The following is an 18,830-nucleotide window of genomic DNA, read 5'->3' on the forward strand; positions in this document are numbered from 1 at the left end:
ATCTGCACACAGACACATAACAAAACAATCCTATCTGACATGCACGTACACCTCGAGCATACAGCCAGACACGCACGCATGCACGCACCAACCCAACAATCATACAAATACACAAGCAAACTGCAGTGTTCTACAGAACTTAAACACATGGTTCTGGTTGAAGCAGGGAAATTAAAGAAAGATTTAGTGTCAATTATTAACGGCATGGAGGAAAAAAAAAAAAGTCTGCTAACATAATGAAATGTTGTGACAACAATTCTCCTACAATCCTCTGGGAAATGGCTCAGAGTCCTCACTGTGGTCCAGCAGCTGTGGAGCAGTCAATGTTTCGTGCCCATTACGGGCAGCCAATTGCCCCCCCATCCTCTTCTTACTTCAAAACTCTGTAGCTGTTTTTCATTTTTGCTGCCATGTCTGTGGTTCCCCTGTAGCCAGCCAGCTAGCCTAGCACATCCATCCTCCCAGCAGACCTCTCTCGCTCCTCTGGATGAATGAGGGGAAAAAGGAGGAGACAACAAAAAGTAAAGTCTTTGTCTCTAGGTTATCTTATTGGGTCCTAGCTGGCTGGGCCATGGGTCAAAGGGCAGTTAGACCAAAGTTACAACGGCAATACATCATGCCTCTTGAGTCCAACCAGCTGTCTGAGATGGGGTCATAGCGCTGGACAGTGTTCAGGTAGGATGACCCAGAGTGACCTCCCACCACATAGAGGTGGTTATCCACTATGGCAGAGCCCACACCTGTAAGACAATGATAACACACTGATTTATGGCCAATTACAGGCATCAAATATTATTTTCTGGATGCAATAATCACAACATGTTGTATAGTTATGGGGTTTCATTAAAATCTTTTGCATTTAAGCATGATGCTAACTCACCAGTGCGTGGTTCATTCATGGGCCGACAGGCCGTCCACTGGTTCTGATGTGGATCATACCTCTCAATGCTGGACAGGTGCGACACGCCATTGTGTCCCCCCACCACAAATATGAAACCAAGCATGACGCCTACTCCAAAGTTGATCCTCTTATCTGCCATGGGGGCTACCATTTCCCAGGCATCCTTACTGGGGTCATACCGCTCCACGCTGTGAGGAATAGACAGCAACATTAACAACAAATAAAAAGATTAACCATCACATTTCACTGTCTACTTTTATATTTCATAGCTTTCTGCAACAGCTTAACAGCCATCAGATTAATGCTGTTATGGATTACCTATCACACACAATTCAGGAATAGAAGATAAACTCTTCTCATAGACATTTAATTTAATGCTGTAGAGACTCATTGACATAATATATTTCCTAGTCACTTAGTCAGACCTCAATCATCACAACTAAATACCAAACCCCCAACCTAAAGTCTAAAATGTAATAAGTATTAACCATCATCCTTCAGATAGACCCATTAAGTAAGGACTAAAATCTGTCTATATAACAATAGAACAACATGTATATATATGTGTATATAGACACACACATTAATGAAGCCAGTGACTGACCAAAGTCAAGTGAATCCCCTGACAGTCAACAGCAATCAGTAAGTAATCTGGGACTGGTTTGCAGTATGCAAGAACATAAGCCTCTAGGGAAAAGACAAAAAAACTCCCAAAAGATTTGAAGTCCAAACACTTTTAGGGAGTCAAGGAAACACTCTCTAGAGAATCATGGCAACAACAGAGGTCTAACCAGCAGCACAATCAGGCACCCACTCAGTGAAATTTTAGCAACCACTTAGGTACTGGCTTCTCCTTAATCTTTAACATCCCTCTGGCCATTTTCTCAGCAACACTTGATGTCCTTCACTTGATTGCAAGTTGTATTAAATAGCTAACAAGATCCTGAGAGAGACCGTCAGGTTGGGAGGTCTGAAAAGGGATCAAAGACTATAATAAAAAAGATGTGGCAGAGCACCACAACCTTGTGTTGCTGATGTCAAATGTCATGTGTTTTCATCTATGTGCAGAAGGGGTTACAACTGAAGGAAATTAGGTCATATTGGATGTAACGTTGGCTGTTCATTATATACACACACACACACACACACACACACACACACAGGTTATTTAACATTTCTTATTCCTACATTAGCATTACCTGTTCATATGGGCAGGGCCATAGCCTCCAATGGCATAAACCATGCCATCCAGCACAGCAGTGGCAAAGCAGCTACGGGACTTTGTCATGGGTGCCACAGGCTGCCACTCTTTCAACTTGGGGACATATTTCTCCACAGACTGGAGGTAGTACTGCCCATCATAGCCTCCCAGGGCATACAGCTCTCCAGCCAGAACCACCACTCCGAGAGTGCTGCGACACTCAGCCATGCGCTCCACTGAGGACCAGGTGTTGCTTTCGGGGTCCCAGCTTTCCACTGTGCTCTCGTGTCTCCGATAGCTGATTCCCTGTCTCATGTGTGTGGCGATACCTCCCACCACATACACCTTGTGGTCCAGCACTGCCACTCCAAACTCATAACGGGGCACACTGAGCGGGGCTAGTCCTATCCACGAATCTGTCTGAGGGAAATACATTTCCATGCTGCAAGATAAAGACAAAGATTATGTGTCAACACCATTTGCTTTTAAACAAGTATTGAAAGTAAAAAAGATGGACATATGGTAAACTGGAGAGCTGCATTTTCAATAGTGCATGAAATATTATGTAAACATCATTACCTTTCTAGTGTGGCAAACAGTCCAGCCTTGCCTCCAACTGCAAGCAGAACCTTTGGTGCACATCTGGGCCTTGCTGACAACACAGTCTGATAAGAAAGCCGATGTTCAGGCATAAAATGATATTTAAGGGCCTCATTGAGCAAGTGCTTACATGCATGGTCATCCCGTATAAGGTGATTGGCTTCATATAGGCGAGTGAGGAATTTGACGCTGAGAAGTGGAAGGCGAACACAGTGCAGCAACTGAGCCAAATGCTGCTGTCTCTTAGTTACATCATACTTGATCCAAGACTCCAGGGCATAAAATACAGTCTCCTCTGTGACCACCTTAAGACCGTCACTAGCCACAATTTCATACAACTCAGCTCTTGTCAGTTCAAAAAACTCCTCTGTTTGACAAACTTCCTCGAAGTTCTCACAAATAAACTTAGTTGCAGCCAGGCACAGGTCATGACAGCCATATGTCTCTGCGAAGCGTGAGATGCCTATACAGTTGCCAGCATCCAGCTGGCTTTCTAAGAAGGAGCAGCACTCCTTAAGTACTAGCTTAACCTGAAGTAAGTTGGCAGCCGGAAGCAGAGATTCCACTGTTTCCTGGGAGATAAACACTGTGCCTGTGTAGGCATACTCAACGATGGCCTAGAAGAGAAAAGGTGAAAGTGTCACAAACAAAAAGTAACAAAAGTCATGATACAGCAGGTAATTTATGCAGTCTCCAAGCGCACAGTACCTGCAAGGCCGTCTCATCAATGCACTGGAATTCCACCTCAGAAGTCTCCTTTTCTGACATGTTACCCGTGAACATGGCCTTGAAGTATGGACTGATGCTGGCCAGCACTACTTTGTGGGCATGGATCTTGGCATCACCCACACGTAAAACAATGTCACATAGTTCGTGATCCTGCCGCAAAAGCTGGAGGCCTTGCAGCAGCTGCTCAGAGTGAGGTCGTGTCAGACTGGCAAACATATAGGACTGGTCCTGCTGGTCCATCTGAGAGCAAGAAACCATTGATCAGTGCAGTGTTGACCTTTTTAAAAGTCTAGTGATTGAGTGAAATCATCAGATTAACTAACATGTAGCTAACAACCAAGGGAAAGACAACAAATCCTTGAATTTAAAAACAGCTGTCACCAAGTCTGAAAAGTAAAGTAATCACAACCTGCCCACCATGACCGCTTCACGCCTGGGTACTGTGATGCATTCAGGGATGTTGTGAAGTCATGCAGCAGGTATTCTGACCTGTTTTGTTAGCAGTCTACATCGGGGCATGCTACACTAACGCTGATTAAAGTTAGCCAAGGGTGCTCAATAGAAAGCACTATGTTGGTTAACATCTAGCCAGCTGCTCAAATGCTACAGTACATTTCTATTTAAGGTATTCTGACAAAATATCGTTAACTGATAGCGTTAGTTTGCTGTCTGGGCCTCGGCTCTGATTTATAAACGGAGGACACGGCCAGATCCCAACTCACTAGCTGCTTTTTAGCTTTTCATCAGCAGACAGCTAGTGCGCTAGCTAACACCGTAAAACCAAGACACGGCTTAGACAGTGAGCTTTTGCACAAACACTATTTTACATGGACACCATATTACTGTTACAGCAGCAGCAGCATACATGACACCGTCGTTTTGTCAAGATTTGTCGACTCCAGCAAATACCCTGTGCCTACATCTCTGTTTCATGGCACTGCAGTCAGCGCAGGTTAGCTGCTAAAAATAAACACTGTGTTACTGTGGCTAGCTGCATCATTGATTGATATACAGTAACATGGCTGACAGACACAAAACGTGACGTTATAGCTAGCCGATAGATGACATCTCTATATCTACACATTAAAGGAAACAAACCTGTAACCTATACTCCGTCTGATGTGCCGCTGTAATGACCGTGTTTGCAGAGGCGAAGTGCAGCGGCGACGAGTGGAAACCCCAAGCAGCTATCAGGAAAACAACCTTCTGCCAACCCAGTCACAAAGCTACAGAGGAGCTCTTATAACAAGCAGCAGCACAGCACACCCACTTCCGCTGTTTTCAAAATAAAAGAGCTCTTATTAGGAAGGGCCTGCAAGCGATAAGTCAAGAAAATGTATTCTGTTAGTGAACTTCACCAATTTCTGATAGAAAGAAATAAACATTATTCTTCAGACACTTTGATAATAACAATGCACACAGGGTCAACACAGTAGTGTGCGCAATTTATATCTGTATGTAAGCGTTTTCTGCTAACAACTTCAAAGTGTAAAATATTGTCGATAAAGAGAGCCTATTTAAAATCACTTTAAATGCCTTGATACAATACTAATGTAATATACTAATGCCATGTCAGTATTGTAATTGCATTACATTTTATGGTGGTTCCCTTATTTGTAACCAGAATACCAGTATTTACAAAAATCATAATTTGATTTTTCTGTAAAATCCTAAGAAGTAGCCTTATAAGAATTTTTTTATCACCTGTGTGATAAGTAAAAAAGTAAATTTACTCAGAGTACAATCTGGTACTAGCCACTTTTACTTCACAAATCAGAGGCAAATGTTGTACTTTTTGTTCCACTACATTTAGTTGTAGTTATTGTAAATGCAATGTACAAGGTAAAGTATAAGTAACTCTCTAGGTAGAGCTGAATTGCTGTTTTTTTATGTTAAAAGCCTTTGCCATTCATGTTGTTTAAAATACTTTTCGTAATTAACTCAGTCGGATTAATGTCTAATAAACTCAATTTGATTGTGGAGTATGTGTAAATTTGTATTTAAAACACATCATGCTAAACAAAATAAATATTATAGTACAATTAAAGAATTTGAAGTACATCAATTGTGGCGGACTACTTATTTTTCCTTTATGTACTTTTTTCACCTTTGTGCATAAAGCTGATAATGCAATTGATAATTTGCTTATTTACAGTCCTTGCGTGCTTATTCATTTAATTGCTACAAGTTGGTCACTAGAAATAACAGCGTATAAATGATGTACAGTTTACTTGTGTAAGATCGTGCAAGTTGCACCTATTTTAAGTGCAGTTTTGGCTGAATTTCTGAATTTCTGCGCAGCCTTTCAGCTTGGTTTGTTTGCGGTGTGCGCTGCTGCAGCTCGGTGGTGATGACGCCGCCTGGAGGAGCCTGGAACTCGCGTCACCATGGAAGCGCTCCGTTTGCGACATGTATTCGCCATTTTGCTGCCTCTGCCTCGGCTTGTGTGTGTGTGTGTGTGTCTGTGTGTGTTTGTGTCTATGTATGTGTGTGTGTGTGTGTGTTGGGGCTCCTCTCGGTGTGAATACCTCTGTAGCTTCCAAACATTCAACACTCCAGGCACCAGCTAAACAACCAGTGAAAATGTCTCGGTGCACCCGGAGCGCCGTAGCTACCGCAGCATGACATGGAAACGATGTAACATAAGTTAAACAGGATCGCCCAGCGTCAACGAAGGGGACCAGGAGAAATGGAAGGTCTGTTTTCTTGATGTTTTTCTAACTTTGCTAGCACCAGCCAGCCAGCACTATTCACCAACATAATTAGCGGAGTTAGCTTAGCATCGTCTGAGCAGTGTTGCAGTTAGTTAACGTTAGCTAACTAAGGTTCTGTAGCTAGCGAACTAACGTTAATGCGACTGGTTAACGGTAGCGAGTAATCAGGGATTGATTGTAGAGCCATTTAAAGCAGCACCTATTACCGAATAACTGGCTCCAGCCCAACGTTACAACACCAGGCAATATCATAACGCTAATGCACGGCAGTAATTATGATCTAACGCTATATACTGTTAGTAAGAAGCTACTTGACAGCCACAAGTGGTTGTGTCCATTGCCCAACGTAGTTCACGGTGATCCATAATGATGCTAAACAGCAATAAGACACTCCCTCACAAAATATGTGTCGTTATGTGGTCCAGTGTTGTAACATGTTTATATGCATTATTACCGACATTGTCACGAAGCTTGGCCTCGTTGCGTTTACTTCACCTGATTTTTCTGTGTTTTGCATCCATAGTTTGACACCCAGGAGAGTAGTTTTCCATCATCAGCCACTCAGGATGAAAGCACCAAGGAAAGAGGAGGAATACTATTGTCCTCGCATGATTGTGTTTGCTTCTTTGGATTCTTAGCTTTGATTGATCCCTAAGATCATCAATGATGATACCTGGATTGATCTCCCAGGAGTTACACAAGCGGCTTCTGGACCTGAAGAATTACCAAAATCGCACAAATGGAGTGGAAGAACTCAAACACATCCTCTCAGAAGTGGATATTAAGACAGTCCCTTCTGAAAGTATTGAGGACTTCATCAATTTTCTCCCCCGACTTCTGGATGACAGTAATTTTAAAGTGTTGTATAGCACCTTACAAGTTTTAAACTTACTAATTCAGAAGTTAGATAGAAGCGTGGACACATTTATTAAGCTGTTAGTCTCAGTGGCTCTCAAGGCCCTTGGGGACACTCGCACCATCACCAGGAATGAATACATGAATGTGTTCCGACAGCTGATGAAAACAGTTGCACCTCAACAAGTATTGGATCTTGTAATTGGACATTTGAAACACAAAAATTCAAGAGTTCGAGAAGATGTTCTTAACATCATTATGGCAGCTATACTCACTCATCCTAGAAAAGATTTCAACATCCCCAAGCTCTGTTATGAGGTTGCACCATATCTGGCAGACAGCAAAAAGAAAGTCCGCCATGCTGCCCTTGAGCTGTTTGCTGTTTTTGACTATTGCCTTGAAACAGGGAAAAAGCAGCCTCTGATGAAAGCTGTGGACATGGTTGAGCTGAATGAGGATGTAGAGGGTCTTATGGCAGCTGTACAGGCAAGAAGGGCAAGACACGTCCTTCCAAAACTCTCTGCAGAGGGGATAGTGGAGTATGGCTTAGTGATCCCCAAACCAGGTCAGCGGTGTTCACAGCAATATAGTTCTGGAGCTGATTTGGACTGGGTGATGAGCGGAGGGCGGGTAAGCAGTGCCAGGAGCAACAGAACTGAGCCGGACTGTGACCGATTATATGGCTATGGCAGCTTAGGCTCTCTCACTGATGACCTTCCACTTCAAAGGAGAATTGTCAGTGCGGGTAAAGGCAAAAATAAACTTCCCTGGGAATCGTCGAGCATATCTTCTGCTGAGAATGACCAGCAGTGCCATACACCCAATGGAAAGTGCTCTAAACAGGTGAATTCCATCATGACAATTATCTTACCATATTCTCACTTATCTATTGTGATAATCTCTTTGGGAACTTTCCATAGTTCAGCATTTTTCTAGCTCTTTGAGTTGCTGTCAGAATAGGACCTACAGCTTACAAGGATATTTTGGTGGATTGCAGATTAGAAATTTGTTCTTTTAGTTATCATTGACATTAACGAAGCAGCAATTATCTCAACAAGCAGCTTTGACATTTTTCTTTGAAGGTACTTTGATTTGCAATCCGAAGCAATTAGAGCAGTATCAGTTGTACCATGTTAGTGTTTTTCATAATGGCTTTAAAATATGTGTCTTGGTGGTTAGACTGTTACGGTGTGTGTATTTTAGCCCAGTAAGTCAGCAAATGCAGACATTGCAAAGAGTATGAAATGAGTGATTATTTGTGAATAGAGCTTGAAATATTAGATATGTTCCAGTATCAGAATTTTGTAAATACATTGGGTCACACCCAAATGAACAGTTCAGCAAGTCTAAAAAAATCCTAGAGGTGGCATTTTTCCCAGAGACAGTTTGGGGAAAGAAAACTAAATATAGTTATGTCTCTTATGACGCATTATGAATGGAGTGCAGCAGAGAGGAGCAGTTTTATCTTATACAGTACATCTTATCCTACAGATGTCTGCAGTGGCCTCATAAATACGCCACTACTTGTGTGTTCGATTCTCATCTGTGCATCCTTACACACACGTTTCCATAGGAATTTAGGAATGATGTTCATTTTTTATTCTGTTGGCAGCCTGACTGTTGGTTGAAATGAAGCATTCAATATGTGGCTCTCGTGTCTTAATAAACAGAGAGAGGAATAGATGGGTAAACTCGCAGAGCACTCAAGGATCACTGACACTTCCTGGAAGAACTGCATTAGGTGACTCATTTCCCAGCACAGTGACACTGTTGCTGCAAAGATGAGCATCCTTTGTCTCGAGGTTAAGCCGTGTCACTGATCATACTTTGTGGAAGGGATTTAATGTGGAACACACATTATAACAGTTTATAATATAATACATACATTTGTCTAATCTAATAGTGATGAGTGGTTTTGTTGCCTGAGGTTTTAATTGAATTTATTGTGTTCTGGAAATTTCAGCTTAGTTCCTCTGCTTGACAAACCTTCTGTTTACAGCAGTGTCTGTTTCCCAGCAACCCCATTAACACACTGCACACTTACTGAAGGGAGCGTGAAACATAACTGGTAATATCACAGGGCTATGCTTATGAAACATAGCTTATTTGCCACTCTAGTGTTGATTACAATCACGCCAAGTGCTCTGCAGTGACTGTTGATCAGATTGTAGGCAGTGGCACCAACCTCAGCTGCTGTCCTCTTTTGTCTCTTTGTCTCATTTTTCTCTCTTTAGTTATTATTGTTTCATGAGAACTCCACACTTGTACATTAACTTTCTTTACAATAGCAGAAGATCCATGCAAAGGATATAGTCTCTTGTCTGAGCTGGCCAAATTTCAACTACACCCCTTTGTTCAGCCCAGTGGATGGAATTACACTGATGCCCTTGTTATGTTTAAGGATTGTTTTACACTAGTTAATTTGCCCTTGTTTTTTTATTGTTGCTATTAAAATAAATAATAGAATAAACATTTTTACATCTACTCATAGATGACCAGTGAAGATTCCCTTCCTCTGTCCAGGAAGCTGAGCCCAGAGACATACATACCCAGTTTTGGTAAGTGCCAATATTTTCTTCTCTTAACATTACACTCTTACTATTTCCATGTGAGCAGAAGTGTTGTTAACTGGTTGATGTGGTGAACTTCAGTTGACTAAAATAGAGCAGCTTTAAATTGGATTAGCATGCTGAGTCAGAGGAGTCACTGTGCCCCATGTCACTAAAGCCCTGAGAAGAGCACACTTGTACGACAGGCAGATAAATATCATCCTTATCTCACAACACACCAGAGAAGATCGTTATGCCATTCTTCTTACTAACTTTGTAGTTATCTAAACTATTACCTGTAACTACTAGTGATAACTTGTTAGCTTTGCATTGTTATTGCATAGTTATTTTCTTAAATGGATATTTTGCCTGTCTAGAAATGTTGTAAAGAGCTGTCATTTTACTAGTTAAAACGCTAAAATGGTTTTTGTCAAAAATATTCTCCCATAATAGACCTTAGTAAGATGTTTCAGACCATGATGTTTGAGGACTGTAGTATGCTAAAAACAATGTTAACCCTGGCAAATTTTCAGCAATACTACCGTTGTAAGCGCAGTAGGCAGCCTGTTGCAGTCAAGTTAATGATGACCTGGGAGCAGCTGTCCCAGTCTGACTAATCCTGTTTGGGCAGGAAGAGAAAGATGAATTTCATCATTGACATCAAGAAATTTCTATGACAGTAAAATTATTGTTCTATACCCAATTTATTCTTGTCAGAACACTTTGTGCAACTTTTTTTTTTTTTTTTTGAAAGACGTGATGTTGTTCTCACATCAGATGTTTTATTAGATATTGGATCTCCTAAACCCATTGGATTTTGATTTTGACCACTTGACTACAAAAGGATGCTATATTTTAGGTAGTCTGGACACATGCCACTGATAATCATCAAATGAGGATTGTCAGTGTACTGGAGTATTTAAATGCAGTATGTTTTTCTATGTTCTATGTTTATCTAAGACTTTGCTTAAATCTTCCACTCTTGTGTAACAGTACTATGTAAATGTTTCTTTTTTATGGCTACCCCCTTCGTAGTCTGTGTGTGTATGAACAGTCTATGTCCACAGTAAAGACTAGACTTATATTTATCACCCCAGTTAAACACTAATACAAATCATCAATCTAGCAGCTGGATAGCATAGCAGTCTCCATGTGTTCCATGTGTTTGAATCCCAGCTGTGGCCTACCTCCAGTAGGGGTCCTTAGACAAGACCTCCTTACGCTTACCCTGCCTTTTCCTTGTACCTCACTTGTAAGTTGCTTAGGATAAAAGTATCTGCAAAATGACTAAATGTAACCTCTCCAATACCTTTAACCTTCCTTCAAGTTTTAAATTGCTGCTATTTGTGTGATTTGCAAGCCTGTTATATCATAATAAAAATATCAAAATAAACAAATAAAAATAAATTCTTTTGTAGGTTCTGCAGAGCCACAGAAACCCCAATCGTCCAGAAGGAGAGAGTCTTTTACACGCCTCAGGAGAAGTGGAAGCCTCAACTTAGACCCTGATGTGTTTAAAACCACCAACTTCTCTGACCTAGATGTTGGTAAGAAGCAATGACCCTACATGACCATGCAGACACACATAGCTCTTTGTAAAACATAAAATATTTATTAGTTTGTTATGTTTCCTCACGTGTGAATGCTCTGTCTGACAGCTGCACCAAAGGGACGCATGCTCCCCAGAAACCCCAGCGTTGAACGTACATTTTCACTCCCCTCTAACCCTACTACATCTGGTTCCTTCCTACTACCTTCTTACCCACTGGCCACACTCCCTGGAGGAATGCTTACTCCAACACTGTCTCGCCGTCATCCAGACCCTTCGCTTTCTATGTCCAACACCTGGCCTAACAAGAAAGAAAACAGTCCTCATCAAAGGAATACCAGTCCCTGGAGAGACACATCACAGGGTAATCTAGTAAAAATAATTAATGCGAACATGCTGTTGCTACTACTTTATAAATCCTCAGCTTTATAAAGATATATTTCTCCCTGTTCTGCCCCTTCCAGGAGACCATCTCTCTAGGAGAAGCTCTCCCAGGCCTCTTCGTGCTTCTCTTGTGAGTTCTTCTTCTACTTCATCATTCCGACGGGCTCTCAGCAGCACTAGGGCAACCCTCCCTGTGTCCCCAGTTGTACCTCCAGCAGAGCAGGCACCCCATATGGCTCAGGCTCATAATGTTGAGAGGTCCAATGCTCCAGTCAGCCCACAGAACCTGCAACCTCTGGACCCTGATGGTGAAGATCTTCAGGGGGATGTTTCTCTGGACATGCAGGAGGTCAGCACATGTTTTGTTTTTTATTACATGACTCAGCTGGAAAATGTGGGACATGCACATGTTCCAACTTCCAGCCTCAGCTGGTGCGATTCCTTAAAGAAATGTTCCAGTATTTTTGGCATAGTATGACCAAGCATGAGGGCACAGTCTGCTTGTTTAAAGGGGTTGAAAAGTGCCATTCCTTTCCATGCTCACATGTGTCAGTTTGTGTGTTGGTTACAGATGTTAAACTCTCTGCGCTCATTGCGCAACAGTGCTGCAAAGAAGAGGGCCCAAGTGAACCTTAGCAGTCCAGGTCCAGATAGCCCAGACTCAGCTGTGAGATTAGACCTGTGTCTGGACTCACCATCACACACCTCTCCAATGCTTACCAGCTCAGCCAGTGAGAGTGGTCTTTCCAGTCTGAGCTCAGTTGCCAACTCCACCATTAATGGCATTAAAACCAGGTTAAGTATCATTTTGCTGCAATAACTTGAGATCCTGTTTTATACTTCTTCTATAGGTTTCTTCTGTTAAATAAATGATCTAACAGGTTTTTGCAGATAAAGCTGGTGGTGCCCATATGTTTTATGTATAATGATGTGTTGAGCAAAACTGAGCAGCATAATTTCTAATTTGTGGCATCTGTCTCCAGTCCCAGAAATGCTGCCTCTTTAGGAACGAAACCCCGAATTGCAAGAGTGCCTTCGTCAAAACTAAGGTCTACTGTGTCCATGGACTTCAGCAACCTTCAAGGTATAAACGACTAATGGTTCTGTCTAAGGCCTTGCACTGTTTTGCATTATACTTTATATACATTATACTTACTTTTTTTTCTTCATCAAGGATCATCTGAGGTGGGAGTTGTTGGGCAGAGAGTCACTTACTCCAACGGAGCAATTAAGACTGAGGATGAGAAGACAGGACTCTCTCCTACCTTGGTCAAACCACCAGTTAGAGCTCTAAAGGCTGCCAAAGGTCAACCAGCAGTGATTCACGTGGTAATGGTATTTTATGCACTTAAATAATTAATCAATAAATCTTCTCTCTTGGTCTTTAGGATCCCAGAGCCACAGCAACAGGAACTCGCCAGGCACAGACATGCCTGAAGGAGTTATTGGAAGAGGTCAGTCCCATCTGAAAAGGCCATAACTCATTATTCAATTGTCCAGCCTGTTGTTCTGTTACTGAGTTAGTGTCATGTCAGTTTATTTCCTGTACCATTAAACACAGTTTTTGGGCCTCATGTAAAGCTCTTGAATCTTGAATCTTGAATAAAAACACACTATGCCCATCACTAGAGGTATGGTTGAATTGTTAAAATATATGTAGCTCTTATCACTGATTTATTTAGAAGGTCAGACTGTGATGTCTACATCTTCAGTCATATATTTAAGGTATCTACATACATTTCTTTCATGCTTCTTAGGTATGTTTGGCACTGCAGTGTCCTCCAGCCATCCAGGAGTCGCCTTGTCATTTGATCAGGGCGATCCGGTGGCCAAACCCCCTACTGATCCTTTAGCAGTAATCCACAGCCATGCTCTGTCTGGCAGTCACCTAGACAGTGATAACAGCCCACGTTCAGATGAGCTTAAGGTTAGTCAGACTTTGTCCACTGGTAAATGATAGTGTGTCATTGAACATTTCCAGTTATAAAAGTTCTATTCGTTGTGGTTTCTACCAATGCATTTGCAGGAAAGGGTGAAGAATTCAAGATTTGGCCGAGATAAGTTGCAGCCTCAGAATCTGGACCAGCAAGAGGAGCATTCTGGTCAAGGGAACAATGCACAAGACATGATTCGCCACCGTGTTAGGCAAATGCTGTCTGATTCCCCCACAGAGGAGAACAGAATATTAATCATCAAAGGTATGAAATTTTTGCTTAAATGTGTATTTGTTCATTTATTAGAGTTTATACCTAAGTTAAAACATCTCATTTGACTTATCTGATTCTTACTACGGTAAGCATTTCTAAGACCTTTGTTAGCTTCTCATGTAAATTACATCTTGGCTGATTAGAAATACGTGTATTTTTTAACTGCTTTTAATAATAATATGCAGCTGATTGTACCATTACATTTTCCAATAATTAAGTTTAGTCTAAAAGAGATGATGAGATGTATGTCTTTATTTATTGTTTTTAGTTGGGAAATTGAAATGTTGATCTCCCTAGATCTGCATCTAAATGGCAGCACACTGACTTCCACTAAAGCGGACCTTCCCTCTGATGAGTCTCCTATCAGCCCCACGAGTCCTGTCAGCCCACCAGGAGCCCAAAGCCCCATCAAGTGCTTCACACCGCCCCACCAGCCAAGCCCCCCCACTGTGCCACCCAATCCCAAAAATATGTCCCGGCTTAGAAGGGCTCCTAGCCTCAACCGAACCCGACCCTCGCTGTCCCACAGCTCAGGTAAAATTTGATTTCATTTCTTTATGTTACTCTGTGTATGTGTCGTGTCAGTTAGTCTGACTTGCAATTCAACAGCTTTCCACCGCATTATAAATTATAAATAGACAATCGAGTGCCTTTACAGGTTTTTGTTCATAGAAAAATGTTAGAACATTAATTAGACTGTCAGAACCATCAGAGCGTGGGCGAATAAGATGTTTGCATTGGATAATGTGACACAAAGCTTTGTTTTGACAACCTACCGTTAATGCACCGCCACCCACACTCACTGCTTGTTTTCAGACTGATAGAGATGTAACATGAGAATGACTCTTTGTCTCTGTGTGTTGTGTGGTGTCTGATGGGCCATTTAGATGAACTGTCCCCTGGGTACTACAGGCCACAAAAAAAATCTTTCAGAACCCCTGGAGCTGTGTCCATTTTCCAAACCTGACTTGGCTCTGATGCAGAGCTTCAACCTGCTGAACTCTGAGGACTGGTGAGAAATAGTGCAGTGGGAAACGTCTAAATACATACTCCAATCTGTCATTGCAAATAGTATATACAAAATCTTACATCTTTTTAATATTAGTAGAAAAAGGGATTGCCCAGCCACTTTCAGCATACATCATGTGAACCAGTATCTATCTCAAATGTGGATAAGAAATTAGATTCATACATACAAACAAACAAACATTTGTCTTTTTTCCAACCAGGGAGAAGAAGATCGAGGGTCTGACATACTTGCGAAGTCTGGCCCACTACCACTCAGACACACTCCATGGCAGACTTCATGAAGTCTGTGTGTGTCTCACTCAAGAGGTATTATAATCGTTGGATAACACTCCCACGTCATTTTGACATGTATTCATTGTGCTGATTTACCTAATCAGAACCAGAACAGCTTCTGTTGTTATAGTTGAAGTTAATGTCCCGTTTTGCAGATCACTTTAAATTGTAATGATGTATATCGGCCTTAACTGCCTGGTGCATTTATAAAATCTAGTGTTTAGTGTTTAGTCTAGTTAGTGTTTGGGTCACATACAGCACATGACTTGATGCTTGATGCTTTTGTTTCCTATTATAAGTAATGCACTTGTTCTTCAGGTGAAGAATCTGCGGTCAGGTGTTTCTAGAGTTGCAGTGTGTACACTGGGTGACCTGTACACCCACATGCAAAAGGCAATGGACCAGGAGTTGGAGGGGACAGCTAAAGCTTTACTGCAGAAGGCTGGGGAGAGTAATGCCTTCATTAGGCAGGATGTGGATGCAGCGCTGAATTGTATGGTGCAACACTGCACCCCCAATCGCACTATCAATGCTTTACTCACTGGAGGCCTCAGGTCAGTTTGCACAACTATATACACACTCAGTAACTTTATGTTTCGCAAAACATTTTGGAATTCTTATGGTTACTTTGTCACTATACTTACAAAATTATTTTAATTTCTGCTGATAGTCACCTCAACGCAGTGGTGAGAAAATGCACCGCCCAGCATCTGGCCAATCTGGTAGAGAAGGTTGGTGCTGCCCGCCTTCTGTCTGGAGGTAAAGATGTTACAGACAGAATCTTACCTGCCGTCACCAAACTCGCTCAGGACTCCTCACAGGAAGCCAGGTATGAAGCAAAACATTTTTTGTAAGATCATTTTTTGGCATTTGGCACCTTTATTTAAAAGCTTGACAGTGGAGAGGAAAGATGGGGAGAGAGTGGTTGTGATTTAGACTCAGAATGGGGACGTTGCAGTTATGTGGCATGCACAATAACCATTAGGGAACCATTAAGCTCTGAGTTAAGTTCCATTGGAAACCATTGGTCCTTATTGTTTACAACTTCTCTTGCTAGTTTATGGACATGGCATCTTTAAGACCAAGCACAGCATCACTACAGAGAACCCAGAATTTAGACAGAAACTTTATATCAGTAGCTAGGATCTTAAGTTTCTGCCATTATACCGGTTTTACCCACAGGTATTTTGGTCGTCGAATGCTGCTGTCCCTGTCATCCCACCCTGACTTTGACAAAATTCTGGAGAAATATATTCCCACCAAAGAGCTGCCGACTGTCAGAGACACTGTCTTCACCCTCAAGACAAAGGTACAGTGTTTGTTCCAGTATATGTGAGATTGATGTCTTTGCTGTGAAAACTGTCATCTTACCTGGAGATTGGGGCTATTTTAGGGCCTTGGCGAGATAACCCAAGACGCTCAGTCAGCCAGGGGTAGACGCTCCGTCCCAGGCAGTGGTACAGTCAGAGCCTCATCTCTTACCAGGGAGCCTCTTAACCAGACCAACAGGTGGGTGTGAATATAAAGCACCACAGCACAAATGCGTGTAAACATTAAATTAAACCTGTGAATGTGGGAGAGGTGTAGCCTTCACAAACTGCACAGATATGGAAAGTGTGATATTAATATGTTTACTCACAGCTTTGTAAAGATAGAGCAGTTGATGTTTGTTGTGTCATCCACAGAGACTCCAATAGTCATCACAGCTATAGGTCTCAGACACAGAGTATTGCAGATAAGACCGAGTACATCAAGCAGATCTCAGGTCTCCTGGGTTCAAAGGACTTCAGAGAGAGGATCAAAGGAATTGACCAGCTAGTAGATGACTGCCGGCACCACCCCAACATGGTCATGAAAAGTATATTCCCGGTTAGTGCTGGCACCCTATCAGTATTGTGTGTATTCCCAACTAAAGTCATACAATTCTATTTAGTTTAAAAGTAAAATAAGAAACATCGCCTTTTGGTCTTTGTGGTTTCCTGCCTTTCAGGTTTTTGATGCCTTCAAGGCCCGACTACAGGAGTCCAACAGCAAGGTCAACCTGTATGCTCTTGAGTCTCTACAGAAAATTATTCAGTTGTTGAAGGACAACTTGTCCCAAGTGGTCAACATCCTGGTTCCAGCAATTGTGGACAATCACCTCAACTCCAAGAACAACGCTATCTACTCTGCTGCTATTGGAGCTATTAATGCACTTATCTTAAATCTTGGTACTCACTTTGAATAATCACACATTTTGGCAGAGGTAGAATTTGATGTTCAGTCTAATTTGGACAGTTGTCTTTATTTGACTTTGCATTTTTTTATTTTCATGACAGATAACGTACTTCTTCTTCAGCCTTTCTGTACCAAGGCTCAGTTTTTAAGTGGCAAAGCAAAAGTGGATCTTATTGAAAAAGTTGCAGGTATGTAATAATTCAGGACACTATAGGCATTACTTTATGGGCCTCATCTATTAAACTTTTTAGTTTGACCTCCTTTCATTGCTTCCTAATTTCTCTTTTCAGATCTAGTGACAGACCTCTACCCTCGCAAGCCACAGTTGGTGGAGCAGAAAGTCCTGCCTTTGCTGTGGCACCTCCTGGGCACCTCCACACACAGCGGTACCATTCATGGCCGGGGCGGCAGTGTAAGGGGTGCTATTGCCAACCTGTGCCATGCCCTTTATGCCCAGATGGGGCCCAGCCTCAGTGAGTGTGCTGCTTCCCAGCCTGCCAATGTCCACAAAAGTTTAAATGAGGTCCTGAGGACCTTTTCCTGAAGGTAAAGCAGAATCCAGACAACCAAACTTTAGAAGAGAACACTGACCTTACTTGAAGACAGAGATGTTCTACATTTCTTATAGTGCCTGCACTTTTATATCAATAAAGAGAATGTCCTTAAAAGTTAGGAGCTCTTATTCTTATCTCAGTGAGATTTCCTCTGGTACAGAAGCATGGACAATTGGAACATACTGACATCAGGTCTGACACATATTCAACCTGCTCTCTTTGCACTTTGAAAAAGTAGCTCATTATCATGGTAGGAGTTTTACATTTTACCATACTACAATTGTCATTGCTTTTTTTTCATACTCTAAACATGTACTGTAGACAAATCAAAGACACTATTGCAGAATGTAAAATGCACAAAAAGAAGAGGAAGACAGGGACCTGAAAGGTGTATATTTTTGCTGTTTCATATGTGATGTGATATTTTTGAAATGTCTTATGTAGTTGTTTTGAAGATTTGTGAATTGAGATTAACAAATAGTACAAAATTAATTTTGTACAGCTCAAATATGTATTTGCACAGTATTAGCTTAATCTGTAATTGTAATCTGTATGATGGTACAGTTATAATTTATATATTGTTTAATGGTTTAAAAGTCATGTTAATAATGTGCTGAGCTGGTATCGTCTGTCTCTCTTTTTTCCTGTTTTGCATGACCAAAATTTACACGCAGGATCAAAATTGTATATATTTTTGTTACGGAGATATACAGTATATGTACTCTGGTGCCTAGATCAAGGTTGGGTTCAAACCAGTTCTCCTGGATGGGCGGCAGTGTGGAAGAAAAAAGGACTTCCACTTCACTCCAGCATTTTGCCTGAGAAACAGTGAAGGCCCAGATCTGATTCTGTCTCAGTATAGTGCCAGTCTTCAAGTAGCCTTTTAACTCATTTAATGTTAAATTATATTGAACTTGTTTGTGAACAAGCGCAAAAACAGATTGATATCTATAAATAAAGTGTTTTATTTCTGTAAAACTAACTTCTGGGGCGTCATTCACATTTCAGTGGAAGTAGAGATAGATTAAAATGGACCTTTTCTAATGATGTCTATTCTTTAGTTACATT

At 41.5% G+C, this 18,830-nt stretch overlaps 2 protein-coding genes across 2 annotated transcripts; one reads left to right on the forward strand and one right to left on the reverse strand.

Moving 5' to 3' along the window:
• Window positions 1-413: 413 nt before the first annotated feature.
• Window positions 414-4,653, reverse strand: LOC113158997 (kelch-like protein 28). The gene is made up of 6 exons (XM_026355437.1): window positions 4,530-4,653; window positions 3,411-3,671; window positions 2,682-3,319; window positions 2,101-2,544; window positions 881-1,089; window positions 414-740 (listed from the first exon to the last, which is right to left on the reverse strand). The coding sequence occupies exons 2-6, from the start codon at window positions 3,669-3,671 to the stop codon at window positions 577-579; spliced, it is 1,716 nt and encodes a 571-aa protein (XP_026211222.1). The 5' UTR covers window positions 4,530-4,653; the 3' UTR covers window positions 414-576.
• Window positions 4,654-5,810: 1,157 nt separating this feature from the next.
• Window positions 5,811-18,740, forward strand: LOC113159093 (TOG array regulator of axonemal microtubules protein 1). Its single transcript, XM_026355599.1, is given in 24 exon segments — window positions 5,811-6,127; window positions 6,669-7,843; window positions 9,492-9,558; window positions 10,968-11,096; window positions 11,208-11,462; window positions 11,563-11,831; window positions 12,054-12,277; window positions 12,466-12,566; window positions 12,657-12,788; window positions 12,871-12,936; window positions 13,240-13,409; window positions 13,509-13,680; window positions 13,987-14,223; window positions 14,577-14,590; window positions 14,592-14,701; window positions 14,919-15,024; window positions 15,310-15,545; window positions 15,662-15,820; window positions 16,174-16,300; window positions 16,385-16,500; window positions 16,677-16,860; window positions 16,982-17,201; window positions 17,310-17,396; window positions 17,499-18,740. Coding segments are annotated over 23 exon segments (4,470 nt in total). The 5' UTR covers window positions 5,811-6,127; window positions 6,669-6,808; the 3' UTR covers window positions 17,753-18,740.
• Window positions 18,741-18,830: the final 90 nt, after the last annotated feature.

Source organism: Anabas testudineus, chromosome 12 (assembly GCF_900324465.2).
Source record: "Anabas testudineus chromosome 12, fAnaTes1.2, whole genome shotgun sequence".
NCBI classification, from domain to species: Eukaryota; Metazoa; Chordata; class Actinopteri; order Anabantiformes; family Anabantidae; genus Anabas; species Anabas testudineus.